This window comes from Eurytemora carolleeae, unplaced genomic scaffold, assembly GCF_000591075.1.
Source record: "Eurytemora carolleeae unplaced genomic scaffold, Eaff_2.0 scaffold486, whole genome shotgun sequence".
NCBI lineage: Eukaryota > Metazoa > Arthropoda > Copepoda > Calanoida > Temoridae > Eurytemora > Eurytemora carolleeae.
Window position 1 is genome coordinate 70,162 of NW_019396419.1, and position 14,367 is coordinate 84,528.

The following is a 14,367-nucleotide window of genomic DNA, read 5'->3' on the forward strand; positions in this document are numbered from 1 at the left end:
ATGGTAAACTGGCTGGCTGTATAAAGAAGATTATGTTTAACTGGCTGTAGAAAAGAGATTATGTTTAACTGGCTGTAGAAAGGGGATTATGTTAAACTGGCTGTAGAAAGAAGATCATGTTAAACTGGCTGTAGAAAGGAAATTATGTTTAACTGGCTGTAGAAAGGGTATTATGTTGAACTGGCTGTAGAAAGAAGATTATGTTAAACTAGCTGTAGAAAGGAGATTATGTTTAACTTGCTGTAGAAAGGAGATTATGTTTAACTGTCTGTAGTATGAGGATTATGTTTAACTGGCTGTAGAAAGAAGATTAAGTTAAACTGGCTGTAGAATGGAGATTATGTTTAACTGGTAGTAGAAAGAAGATTATGTTTAACTGTCTGTAGAAAGGAGATTATGTTTAACTGGTTGTAGAAAGAGGATTATGTTTAACTGGCTGTAGAAAGGACATTATGTTTAACTGGTTGCGGAAAGTGGATTGTGTTTAACTGGCTGTAGAAAGCAGATTATGTTTAACTGGCTGTAGAAAGTGGATTATGTTAAACTGGCTGTAGAAAGTGGATTATGTTTAACTGGTTGTAGAAAGGAGATTATATTAAACTGGTTGTAGAAAAAGGATTATGTTAAACTGGCTGTAGAAATGAGATTATGCTAAACTGGCTGTAGAAAGGATATTGTGTTAAACTGGCTGTAGAAAGGAGATTATGTTTAACTGGTTGTAGAAAGAGGATTATGTTAAACTGGCTGTAGAAAGAGGATTATATTAAACTGGCTGTAGAAAGAGAATTATGTTAAACTGGCTGTACAAAGGAGATTATGTTTAACTGGCTGTAGAAAGTGGATTATGTTAAACTGGCTGTAGAAAGTGGATTATGTTAAACTGGCTGTAGAAAGTGGATTATGTTTAACTGGTTGTAGAAAGGAGAATATGTTAAACTGGTTGTAGAAAGAAGATTATGTTAATTTGGTTGTAGAAAAAGGATTATGGTAAACTGCCTGTAGAAAGGGTATTATGTTAAACTGGCTGTAGAAATGAGATTATGCTAAACTGGCTGTAGAAAGGAGATTGTGTTAAACTGGCTGTAGAAAGGAGATTATGTTTAACTGGTTGTAGAAAGAGGATTATGTTAAACTGGCTGTAGAAAGAGGATTATGTTAAACTGGCTGTAGAAAGAGGATTATGTTAAACTGGCTGTAGAAAGGAGATTATGTTAAACTGGTTGTAGAAAGGGGATTATGTTAAACTGGCTGTAGAAAGAATATTATGTTAAACTGGCTGTAGAAAGAGGATTTTGTTAAACTGGCTGGAGAAAGAAGATTATGTTAAACTGGCTGTAGAAAGGAGATTATGTTAAACTGGCTGTAGAAAGGAGATTATGTTAAACTGGCTGTAGAAAGAGGATTATGTTTAACTGGCATGTAGAAAGGAGATTATGTTTAACTGGTTGTAGAAAGAGGATTTTGTTAAACTGGCTGGAGAAAGAAGATTATGTTAAACTGGCTGTAGAAAGAAGATTATGTTAAACTGGCTGTAGAAAGGGGATTATGTTAAACTGGATGTAGAAAGGAGATTGTGTTAAACTGGCTGTAGAAAGGGTATTATGTTTAACTGGTTGTAGAAAGAGGATTATGTTAAACTTGCTTTAGAAACTGGATTATGTTAACTCAAGAAATAGACATTAGACAACTCTGAAGCTTAGTCATCAAATTTCTAGAAAGCCTCGACTTAAAAATGTCGCAACGTCCTAGCCCTTGATTTTACCTCACCAACTCAAAGATACTTTTTGTAGCTCAGAGATACACATTTGCATCGCACTTGCTTTTAGTTTAAGTTTGAAAGAAGTATTTAGCAAAATACTGCTGAATATTTGTGTGAGAGCGTGCACTTCTTGGTTTGCAGTGCTGTAGAAATGGAATTATATGTAAGTTTGGTTAGAATAGAACATTTATAGTTATACCTGAGAGGAGTTTTGAATTGAGTGGATGGTATAATCTCCCCCCTGTCCTCAGATATCGGATCTGTCAGGATAGATCTCTTCTTACGTCCACTGCAAGCTGTTGCAGTTGCTGCACTAGACACAGGAAAAAAAAAGAAATCAAAACTTTTTATTGTAATAAGCATAATAAATTATTACCGTAATTTAGGGTGCAAGAAAATTAATTTAAAATAGGGATTTAGTGTTTCCTGTTTATATTCTAGCATAAATTTTGAAGAAAGCTTTTAATAAAGAATCTTTATAAAATGAATGCCAATGCTACTCAATCCTTCAATGGGACCCCATATACACTGTAGAAAATGGAAAACGACTGGTCGACTTGAGTTATTATTTTTACAGTCCAAAAACATAAAAAACAGCAATTTTGAAATGTACTAGCTACTGGAAAATTATTTTCTTTATGAAAACATAAAATACACTTAGGATTGCTTAAATTTCGTCTTCCAATTCCACCGTTTTATGGGTCTTACTGTATGTTACCCAGGGGGCAAAGCAAATGTTTCATTATCATTTCCTCAACGCTTTCCAGTGAGGGAGGGGGTGCATGACCGCCATGAGCCCCGCAAAATGGTCTCCATTGTATTAAGCATTTGTAGATAATCAATAATAAATTATTAACGTAATTTTGGCTTGGGGTATAAGAAAATGAATTTAAAACTTTTAGACTTCTCACTTGTAGAGTTCTTTATGTTCATATTTTTTGTCACTAGCGATAAAAAAGATACACATACAATTAAATACCAGCTCGGTAAAATATTTATCTTACGCGGTATAGCAAAATGTTGCTGTTCTAAAGGCAGTTGTTACTGTTGTTGTTGTTGTTGAAGAACTGATACTAGCGAAGAATAGTCTGGGGTTTCTATTCCTGAAAAACATGATTTTAAATTAGAATAGTTTTCAGCGATGATCTTTTTCTAGCTAGGTTTTCTAACTAGATCTAATAGTGCCCTATCTACCTGTCCAATAGTTCTCTATCTACCTGTCTAATAGTGCCCTATCTACCTGTCTAATAGTTCCCTATCTACCCATCTAATGGTGCCTACCATTGGTATTCTATTGATTTATCTACTGGTGTTTGATCTACATATCTACTGGTGCCCTATCTACCTATTTACTGACGTCCTGCCTTCCTATCTACAGGTGACCTATCTACATATCTAATATTGCCCTATCTACCTACCCATTAGTATCCTATTCATTTATCTACTGAGAACCTATCTACCTATCTACTGGTATCCTATCTACCTATTTAATGGTGTCATATCTATCTGTCTATTGGTATCCTATCTACCTATCTACAGATTTCCTATCTACAGATCTCCTGATTTCCTATCTACCTATATACTGGTATCCTATCAACCTATCTACTGGTGTCTTATCTACCTATCTACTGGTGTCCTATCTACCTATCTACTGGTGTCATATATACCTATCTACTGGTGTCCTATCTACCTATCTATGTGTGTCCTATCTACCTATCTACTGGTGTCCTATCTACCTATCTAGTAGTGCCATAGCTACCCATTTAATGGTGCCCTATCTACCTATCTACTGATGTCATATCTACCTATCTACTGGTGTCCTATCTATCTATCCACTGGTGTCCTATCTATCTGTCTACTAGTTTCCTATCTATCTATCTACTAGTTTCCTATCTATCTATCTACTATTTTCTTATCTATCTGTCTACTAGTTTCCTATCTATCTATCTACTATTTTCCTATCTATCTATCTACTAGTTTCCTATCTATCTGTCTACTAGTTTCCTATCTATCTGTCTACTAGTTTCCTATCTATCTATCTACTAGTTTCCTATCTATCTATCTACTAGTTTCCTATCTATCTATCTACTAGTTTCCTATCTATCTATCCACTGGTTTCCTATCTATCTATCTACTGATTTCCTATCTATCTATCTACTGGTTTCCTATCTATCTATCTACTGGTGTCCTATCTATCTATAAATACGGATATACAAAATACCTTGAATGCTGGATATTCTCTGCTGAAACAGTACCAAGTACAGCTGCAAGAAGCAGGATCAATCTTAAACTCGACATCCTGCGGAAGAAAAAGTTGTGTTCAGCAAACTAACTAAATTGTATTTTGTCGGAAATTTCCGTTCAAACATGGTGGTGGTAGTGTCCACGAAAAATGTCAACCCGTTAGGTCCAGCTGTTTGGCCGGCTATAGGGAACATTTATATGTTTTCTTATGATAGAAATATACATTGCTTAATCCATTCTAGGATTACTTTTTACAAAACTCTTAACGAGGGTTGAATCCAGGATTTAGGAATAATATTGATTATTTTGAACCCAGAGACAAATCTAAATATGTTACAAGATTCCTCTTGTTTCTTTCCTTCCGCTTGGAATAATTTTCCTGTTGAAATTAAACAGTCCGAATCTAAAAATATTTTTAAATCTGCTTCTAATGCATATCTTATTGATAAATGAAAGGGGTTCATTACTGTGTCTTTGTTGTTTTAACACTAGATAAGTAGCGTCTAAATTAAAATTCCAACCTAACTTATGTCACTTTCTTCACCCAAATTTTAAACCTTGAATTTATGAATATTCTGATATACATTTTTTTGCAGTATTAAAAATGGGATATTTCTTAATACAAACATTTGAATCTTTTTCTCTCTTCTTGTTAAATATGACAATGTTTGTTGTTGTTATTAGTTTGATTGAGCTAAGTAATAGTTCGTTATAGTATCATGTTTATATACGTTTTCCTGCCATCCTACCTACTCGTCCACTCGTCCAGGATCCTACCTACTCGTCCACTCGTCCAGGATCCTACCTACTCGTCCACTCGTCCAGGATCCTACCTACTCGTCCACTCATCCAGATCCTACCTACTCGTCCACTCGTCCAGGATCCTACCTACTCGTCCACAAAAATGAGTAAATTCTTGAAATATCTAACATTGAAAGAATTTTAGTATGAAATATTTTGAGCTTCATTTTTATCGTTAGAGGAAAATAAAATGGAATTATGTAAAACTGGTGGTGAAACTAATCTTGTAAAAATAAAAGTAATTATGTTAAACTGGCTGTAGAACGGGGATTATATTTCACTAGCTGTAAAGAGGATTGTGTTTAACTGGCTGTAGAAAGTAGATTTTGTCTAACTAGTTGTAGAACGAGGATTTTGCTTACTTGGTTGTAGAAAGGGGATTTAACTTAACTGGCAGTAGAAAGTGAATTATGTTAAACTGGTTGTAGAAAGTGGATTATGTTCAACTAGCTGCAAAGATGATTATGCTTAACTGGCTGTAGAAAGAAGATTATGTTAAACTGGCTGTAGAAAGGAGATTATGTTAAACTGGCTGTAGAAAGAGGATTATGTTTAACTGGTTGTAGAAAGAAGATTATGTTCAACTAGCTGCAAAGATGATTATGCTTTACTGGCTGTAGAAAGGGGATTATGTTTTACTGGCTGTAGAAAGCGTGTTTTGTTTAACAGTTTGTTTAATGGGGATTATAATTAACTGGCTTTAGAAAGGGGATTATGTTTAATTGGCTTTTTATTTTCATTTCTATTCTTTTCTTTTCTATTCTGTCCTCTTCTATGAGACTTTGATGAGCCTTTGATGAGGGTTTTTTGAAGCTTTGAGGAGGATTTTAGGAGGCTTATAGGAGGCTTGTGTTTTCATTGGTGAAGTTTAAAAAAAATATTATTTGTGATGAAAAAAGTTATTTTCTGACTGTTACAAAATATCATAAATTTCGACCCCCGATTGGTTGTATTTCAACGTTTTATTAAAAGTATGAATTTATTAAAGTTTTTTTTCGCCGTATCCGCCTGGATTGTCCTATTTCGCCGCATACGCCTGGCTTGTCCTATGATCCTATGTATCCGCCTGGATTGTCCTATTTCGCTATATCCGCCTGGCTTGTCCTATTTCGCCGTATCGCCTGGCTTGTCCTATTTCCCTATATCCACCTACCTTGTCCTATTTCGCTGTATCCGCATGGCTTGTCCTATTTCGCCATATCCGCTTGGCTTTTCCTATTTCGCTATATCCGCCTGGCTTGTCCTATTTCGCTATATCCGCCTGGCTTGTCCTATTTCGCTGTATCCGCATGGCTTGTCCTATTTTGCTGTATCCGCATGGCTTGTCCTATTTCGCTATATCCGCATGGCTTGTCCTATTTCGCTGTATTCGCATGGCTTGTCTTATTTCGCAGCATGCGCCTGGCTTGTCCTATAAGGCTATGATGGGTTTTCGATGTATCTACACTTTGTTCTGTTTCACTATTACGATTTTTTTCAATTTTATTTTGTTCAAATTCTATTCTGTTCATTTCTACTTAATTCTATTCTACTCTTTTCTATTATTCTATTCTAATTTATTCTATTTTAATCTATTATATTCTTAATTTTCTATGCTATTTTTTTCTATTAGATTCTTTTCTAATTTATTTTTAGTGTTTTAATTCTAGTCTATTATTCTTTTCATTCTATTCAATCTTATTTTCAATTCTGTTAAATTCTATACTATTTTGTTCTGTTCTATTCTATATTATGAAATTTTATTGACAAATTTTATAAATTATCACAAAAAAGAATTTTATCCGTGGACCTAAAAAACCCATTTTGGACTCTATAATTTTCAGGTTTTTATGTGACTTCACCAAAAAAGTCCAAATCTTGATATGGAACAGAACGATTATTCAGATTTGAATAAAATGTCCCCATTCCGGCTAAACAGAGGTCTTATTTGCTAAATCTAATATTATTATCATTCTCCTCTCTGGGGTTGTAAAACTTTAAAATTTTATTGAAAAAAATGTTGGAGGATATTTTGTGCGCATGTTACACATGTTACCTGAAGGTGAGCTAAGGATACACTGCAGCTATAAACTGCTACATATAAGTAGAAATTTAATTAATTCGGTGACTTGCGGTTTTATATCAAATATTATGTCCTTCACATCTTAGTTTAAGGTACCTTCACATAGAATTATCTCAATTTTATTTCTTTATATGTTGCCTTGCCAATTTTAACAAAATATTGTTCTTAAACACTGAGGTTTTTTAAAACTTTTTAACGTTCTTTTATTATAAATAAGTTATTTCTTGTTATTTTTAATAAAATAATTCAATCTTAAAGTTCTTTATTCACATGAAAACTAAATAATCTACTTGTGAATGAGCGTACACAATTTTTATTTATAATTCACTGTGCATTATATTAGGAAAAAAGATAAACTTTCAAAATCCGAAGAAAAAAACAATAACAATATATTAAACTCACTGTTAGAATCACATCAGTCATTGAAACATAATAACACGATTAATAAGAACAAATAATTTATGAAATAAACAAATAATCTAATAATTCAGCAACAGCTAACGTTTTAACATCTCCTAAACAAAATCAATTAGTTTAGCATGACAGTAGGTAACATGAAAATCAAGAAGGTTTAAATTTAAAAATGATTTAGCAACACCATATTTCTATATTCAGTTCTCTTTATACCCAAACAAATTGAGTCTTTGCTACAAACTCAAAATGTCTAAACCCTATATCTTTGCAACCTGCTGATGTAAACCCTTGATATTTCAAACTTTGATTATTTGATACAACAGAATTCATAGTTTGAAATATCCATAGTCTACGACATTGTGTTGCAAACATATAAGAATTAGAAAATCAGAGATTGTGGCAAAAACTCAATTTCTTGCTGTTTTAGTAATTTTGAAAATACTAACATAAACATTTTCATTAATTGACTAGAAATAAAGAAGTCCAGGCTGAAAAACGTGTTAAAAAGTTTCTTTTTGATGATTTATATGGTTTAATAGTTAATTTTTGATCAAATAAAACAATAACAAATTAATTAAACTTACTGTTAGAATCACATCAGTCAAGCATCATGATAACCAGAAGAATAACGATAACAAACGATTTATCCACAAGCGGAGAAGGTAGGTATGCATAGAACACTTAAAGTGGTAGTTCCTAAACAACAATTTCTTACAAAAGTATTCTTTCAAAAATGTTTCCAATGTTTTTATAATAACCTGTGAATGATGTCGTTGTACTTGTTGATGTTACGATGATAGTTGATGTTGATGTAGAAAGTAAGAATAAACGAGCATCTCGGCCAGTATAATGTTTCTCAGTTTTACCACTCTCAACTTCACTAGAATAGAACAGGTTAGTCAGAAAACGGAATTTAGTTAGACAAGGAGGTATATCTAGAGTTAGACAGGGAATTATATATAGGGTTAGACAGGGAAGTATATCTAGAGTTAGACAAGGAAGTATATATAGGGTTAGACAGGGAAGTATATAAAGGGTTAGACAAGGAAGTATATCTAGAGTTAGACAGGGAAGAATATCAAGAGTTAGACAGGGAAGTATATCTAGGGTCAGACAGGAAAGTATATAAAGGGTTAGACAAGGAAGTATATAAAGGGTTTGATAGGGAAGTATATCTAGAGTTAGACAGGGAAGTATATCTAGAGTTAGACAGGGAAGTATATCTAGGGTTAGACAGGAAAGTATATAAAGGGTTAGACAAGCAAGTATCTATAGTGTTAGACAGGGAAGTATATCTAGATTTAGACAGGGAAGTATAACTAGAGTTAGACAGGGAAGTAAATCTAGAGTTAGACGGAGAAGTATATAAAGGGTTAGACAAGGGGGTATATCTAATGTTAGACAGGGAAGTATATCTAGAGTTAGACAAGGAACTATATCTAGGGTAAGACAGGAAAGTAAATCTAGAGTTTGAAAGGGATGGATATCTAGAATTAGACAAGGAAGCATATCTAGAGTTAGAAAAGGAAGTACATCTAGGGTTAGACAGGGAAGTATATCTTGAGTTAGAAAGGGAAGTATATCTAGTGTTAGACAGGGAATTATATCTAGAGTTAGACAGGGAAGTATATCTAGAGTTAGACAGGGAAGTAAATCTAGAGTTAGACAGGGAAGTACATCTAGAGTTTGACAGGGAAGTATATCTAGAGTTAGACAAGGAAGTATATCTAGAGTTATACAGAGAAGTATATTTAGAGTTAGACAGGGAAGTATATATAGTGATTGACAGAGAAGTATATTTAGAGTTAAACAGGGAAGTATATCTAGAGTTAGAAAGGGAAGTATATTTAGAGTTAGACAGGGAAATATATCTAGTGTTAGACAAGGAAGTATATATAGGGTTAGACAAGGAGGTAAATCTAGTGTTAGACAGGGATGTATATCTAGAGTTAGACAGGGAAGTATATATAGGGTTAGACAAGGAGACAAATCTAGTGTTAGACAGGGAAGTATATCTAGAGTTAGACAAAGAAGTAAATCTAGTGTTAGACAGGGAAGTATATATAGGGTTAGACAAGGAGGTATATCTAGAGTTAGACATGGAAGAATATATAGGGTTAGACAAGGAAGTATATCTAGTGTTAGACAGGAAAGTATATATAGGGTTAGACAAGGAGGTAAATCTAGTTTTAGACAGGGAAGTATATATAGGGCTAGACAAGGAAGTATATCTAGTGTTAGACAGGGAAGTATATATAGGGTTAGACAAGGAAGTATATCTAGTGTTAGACAGGGAAGTATATATAGGGTAAGACAGGGAAGAAATCTAGTGTTAGAAAGGGAAGTTTATCTAGGATTAGACAGGAAAGTATATCTAGAGATATACAGGGAAGTATATAAAGTGTTAGACAAGGAAGAATATCTAGGGTTAGACAGGGAAGTATATATAGGGTTAGACAGGGAAGTATATCTAGAGTTAGACAGGGAAGTATATCTAGAGTTTGACAGGGAAGTACATCTAGAGTTAGACAGGGATGTACATCTAGAGTTAGACAGGGAAGTACATCTAGAGTTAGACAAGGATGTATATCTAGAGTTAGACAAGGAAGTACATCTAAAGTTAGACAGGGAAGTATATCTAGAGTTTGACAGGGAAGTATATCTAGGGTTAGACAGGGAAGTATATCTAGAGTTAGACAGGGAAGTATATCTTGAGTTAGAAAGGGAAGTATATATAGGGTTAGACAGGGAAGAATATATAGGGTTAGACAGGGAAGTATATATAGGGTTAGACAGGGAAGTATATCTAGAGTTTGACAAGGAAGTATATCTAGAGTTAGACAGGGAAGTATATCTAGGGTTAAACAGGGAAGTATATCTAGAGTTTGACAGGGAAGTACATGTAGAGTTAGACAGGGATGTATATCTAGAATTTGAAAAGAAGCACATCTAGAGTTAGACAGGGATGGATATCTAGAGTTAGACAAGGAAGTATATCTAGAGTTTGACAGGGAAGTACATCTAGAGTTAGACAAGAAAGTACATCTAGAGTTAGACAGGGAAGTATATCTAGTGTTAGACAGGGAAGTTTATCTAGGATTAGACAGGGAAGTATATCTAGAGTTAGACAGAGAAGTATATAAAGGTTTAGACATGGAAGTATATCTAGGGTTAGACAGGGAAGCATATCTAGAGTTAGAAAGGGAAGTATATCTAGAGTTTGACAGGGAAGTATATCTAGAGTTTGACAGGGAAGTACATCTAGAGTTAGACAGGGATGCATATCTAGAGTTTGACAGGGAAGTACATCTAGAGTTAGACAGGGATGGATATCTAGAGTTAGACAGGGAAGTATATATAGGGTTAGACAGGTAAGATATCTAGTTTTAGACAGGGAAGTTTATCTAGGATTAGACAGGGAAGTATATCTAGAGTTAGACAGAGAAGTATATAAAGGGTTAGACATGGACGTATATCTAGGGTTAGACAGGGAAGTATATCTAGAGTTAGAAAGGGAAGTATATTTAGAGTTAGACAGGGAGGTATATCTAGAGTTAGACAAGGAAGTATATCTAGGGTTAGACAGGGAAGTATATCTAGAGTTTGACAGGTAAGTATATCTAGAGTTAGACAGGAATGTATATCTAGAGTTTGACAGGGAAGTACATCTAGAGTTAGACAGGGAAGTATATCTAGAGTTAGACAAGGAAGTATATCTAGAGTTAGACAGGGAAGTATATCTAGTGTTTGACAGTGAAGTATATCTAGAATTAGACAGAGAAGTATATCTAGAGTTAGACATGGAAGTATATCTAGAGTTAGAAAGGGAAGTATATATAGGGTTAGACAGGCAAGTATATCTAGAGTTAGATAGGGAATTATATAAAGGGTTAGACAGGGAAGTACATCTAGAGTTAGACAGGGATGGATATCTAGAGTTAGACAAGGAAGTATATAAAGTGTTAGACAACGAAGTATATCTAGAGTTAGACAGGGAAGTATATAAAGGGTTAGACAGGGAAGTATATCTAGAGTTAGACAAGGAAGTACATCTAGAGTTAGACAGGGATGGATATCTATAGTTAGACAAGGAAGTATATAAAGTGTTAGACAAGGAAGTATATCTAAAGTTAGACAGGGAAGTATATAAAGGGTTAGACAGGGAAGTATATCTAGAGTTAGAAAGGGAAGTATATCTAGGGTTAGACATGGAAGTATATCTAGAGTTTGACAGGGGAAGTACATCTAGAGTTAGACAGGAATGTATATCTAGAGTTAGATAGGGAAGTATATCTAGAGTTAGACAAGGAAGTTTATCTAGGGTTAGACAGGGAAGTATATCTAGAGTTAGACAGAGAAGTATATAAAGGGTTAGACATGGACGTATATCTAGGGTTAGACAGGGAAGTATATCTAGAGTTAGAAAGGGAAGTATATTTAGAGTTAGACAGGGAAGAATATCTAGAGTTAGACAAGGAATTATATCTAGGGTTAGACAGGGAAGTATATCTAGAGTTTGACAGGGAAGTACATCTAGAGTTAGACAGGAATGTATATCTAGAGTTTGACAGGGAAGTACATCTAGAGTTAGACAGGGATGGATATTTAGAGTTAGACAAGGAAGTATATCTAGAGTTTGTCAGGGAAGTACATCTAGAGTTAGGCAGGGAAGTATATATAGGGTTAGACAGGGATGGATATCTAGAGTTAGACAAGGAAGTATATAAAGCGTTAGACAAGTAAGTATTTAAAGGGTTAGACAAGGAAGTATATCTAGAGTTAGACGGGGAAGTATATAAAGGGTTAGACAGGGAAGCATATATAGGGTTAGGCAGGGAAGGATATCTAGAGTTAGACAAGGAAGTATATAAAGGGTTAGACAGGGAAGTACATCTAGAGTTAGACAGAGAAGTATATCTAGAGGTGGACAGAGAATTATATTTAGAGGTTGACAGGGAAGTATATCTAGAGTTTGACGGAGAAGTATATTTAGAGGTTGACAGGGTTGTATAGATAGAGTTTGACAGGGAAGTATATCAAGAGGTTGACAGGGTAGTATAAATAGAGTTTGACAGGGAAGTAAATGAAAGTTAAATGGGGAAGCTAGATTGACAATGTTATATAACTATAATAATTTAAATGTGGAAGTGTAATAATCACTTATCAGATTTGATTGAAAGGAAATTCAATATTTGTCTGTTAAAAAGGGAATTATGTGCAAAGAAAAGGAATTATGTATAACTGACTATAAAAAAGGGATTATGTATAACGGACTATAAAAAAGGGATTATGGATAACTGACTATAAAAAAGGGATTATGTATAAATAACTATAAGAAAGGGATTTGTATAACTGACTATAAAAAAGGGATTATGTATAACTGACAATAAAAAAGAGATTATGTATAACTGGCTATAAAAAAGGGATTATGTATAACTGACTATAAAATAGGGATTATGTAGAACTGACTATAAAAAGGGATTTTGTATAACTGACTATAAAAAGGGATTATGTATAACTGACTATAAAAAAAGGGATTATGTATAACTGACTATAAAAAGGGATCATGCATAACTGACTAAAAAAGGGATTATGTATAACTGACTATAAAAAGGGATTATGTATAACTGACTATGAAAAAGGGATTATGTATAACTGACAATAAAAAAGGGATTATGTATAACTGACCAAAAAAAAGGATTATGTATAACTGACTATAAAAAAGGGATTATGTATAACTGACCATAAAAAAGGGTTATGTATTACTGACTTTAAAAAAAGGGATTTTGTATAATTGACTATAAAAAGGGATTATGTATAACTGACTATAAAAAAGGGATTATGTATAACTGACTATAAAAAGGGATTATGTATAGCTGACGATAAAAAGGGATTATGTATAACTGACTATAAAAAAGGGATTATGTATAAATGACTATAAAAAAGGATTGTGTGTAACTAACTATAAAAAAGAGATTATATGTATAACTGACTATAAAAAAGGGATTATGCATAAATGATTATAAAAAGGGATTATGTATAACTGACTATATAAAAGGGATTGTGTATAACTGACTATAAAAAAGGGATTATGTATAACTGACTATTAAAAAGGGATTATGTATAACTGACTATAAAAAGGGATTTTGTCTAACTGACTATAAAAAAGGGATTGTGTATAACTGACTATAAAAAGGGATTATGTATAACTGACTATGAAAAGGGATTATGTGTAACGGCTCATTAAAAGGAATTATATTTAACTGGCTGTTCCAAAAAGGGGATGTATATTGTATATTGTTCATTGTATATTGTATAACTGGTTCTACCTGAGAGGAGATTTGAATTGACTGGATGGTATTATCTCCCCCCTGTCCTCAGATATCGGATCTGTCAGGATAGATCTCTTCTTACGTCCACTGCAAGCTGTTGCAGTTGCTGCACTAGACACAGGAAAAAAGGAATCAAAACTTTTTATTGTAATAAGCATAATAAATTATTACCGTAATTTAGGGTGCAAGAAAATGAATTTAAAAGAGGGATTTAGTGTTTCCTGTTTATATTCTAGCATAAATTTTGAAGAAAGCTTTTAACAAAGAATCTTTATAAAAAAAATGAACTGTGTGTCAGGAAGATAAATATTTAACATTTTGTTTAGACTTCTCACTTGTAGAATTCATCTTAGTCAAAATATTTGAAACCAGCGATAAAGAGATGCAATTACATCAACACTGCAATATGATATTTATCTTACGTGGTATAGCAATATGATATTTATCTTACGCGGTATAGCAATATGATATTTATCTTACGTGGTATAGCAATATGATATTTATCTTACGTGNCCTATCTATCTACTGGTGTTCTATCTACCTATATTCTGGTGTCCTATCTATCTACTGGTGTTCTATCTACCTATATTCTGGTGTCCTATCTATCTACTGGTGTTCTATCTACCTATATTCTGGTGTCCTATCTATCTACTGGTGTTCTATCTACCTATATTCTGGTGTCCTATCTATCTACTGGTGTTCTATCTACCTATATTCTGGTGTCCTATCTATCTACTGGTGTTCTATCTACCTAT

General features: G+C 33.6%; 1 protein-coding gene and 1 long non-coding RNA gene across 2 annotated transcripts in view; both read right to left on the reverse strand.

The window, feature by feature from the left end:
- LOC111702948 (uncharacterized) overlaps positions 1 to 6,867 on the reverse strand; it is an 8,987-nt gene extending 2,120 nt beyond the window's left edge. The window contains exons 1-4 of the mRNA XM_023474772.1: positions 6,840 to 6,867; positions 3,981 to 4,058; positions 2,764 to 2,862; positions 1,959 to 2,072 (exon numbers count right to left, since the gene is read on the reverse strand). Coding sequence (XP_023330540.1) covers positions 1,959 to 2,072; positions 2,764 to 2,862; positions 3,981 to 4,057 — 290 coding nt within the window. The 5' untranslated portion in view covers position 4,058; positions 6,840 to 6,867. The remainder of the gene's footprint in view (positions 1 to 1,958; positions 2,073 to 2,763; positions 2,863 to 3,980; positions 4,059 to 6,839) is intronic.
- A 296-nt stretch (positions 6,868 to 7,163) lies between these two features.
- On the reverse strand, positions 7,164 to 14,079 carry LOC111702950 (uncharacterized). The gene is made up of 5 exons (XR_002765526.1): positions 14,064 to 14,079; positions 13,610 to 13,723; positions 8,039 to 8,160; positions 7,865 to 7,976; positions 7,164 to 7,381 (listed from the first exon to the last, which is right to left on the reverse strand). It is a non-coding gene; the product is annotated as an uncharacterized LOC111702950 (long non-coding RNA).
- Between the last annotated feature and the right edge of the window lie 288 nt (positions 14,080 to 14,367).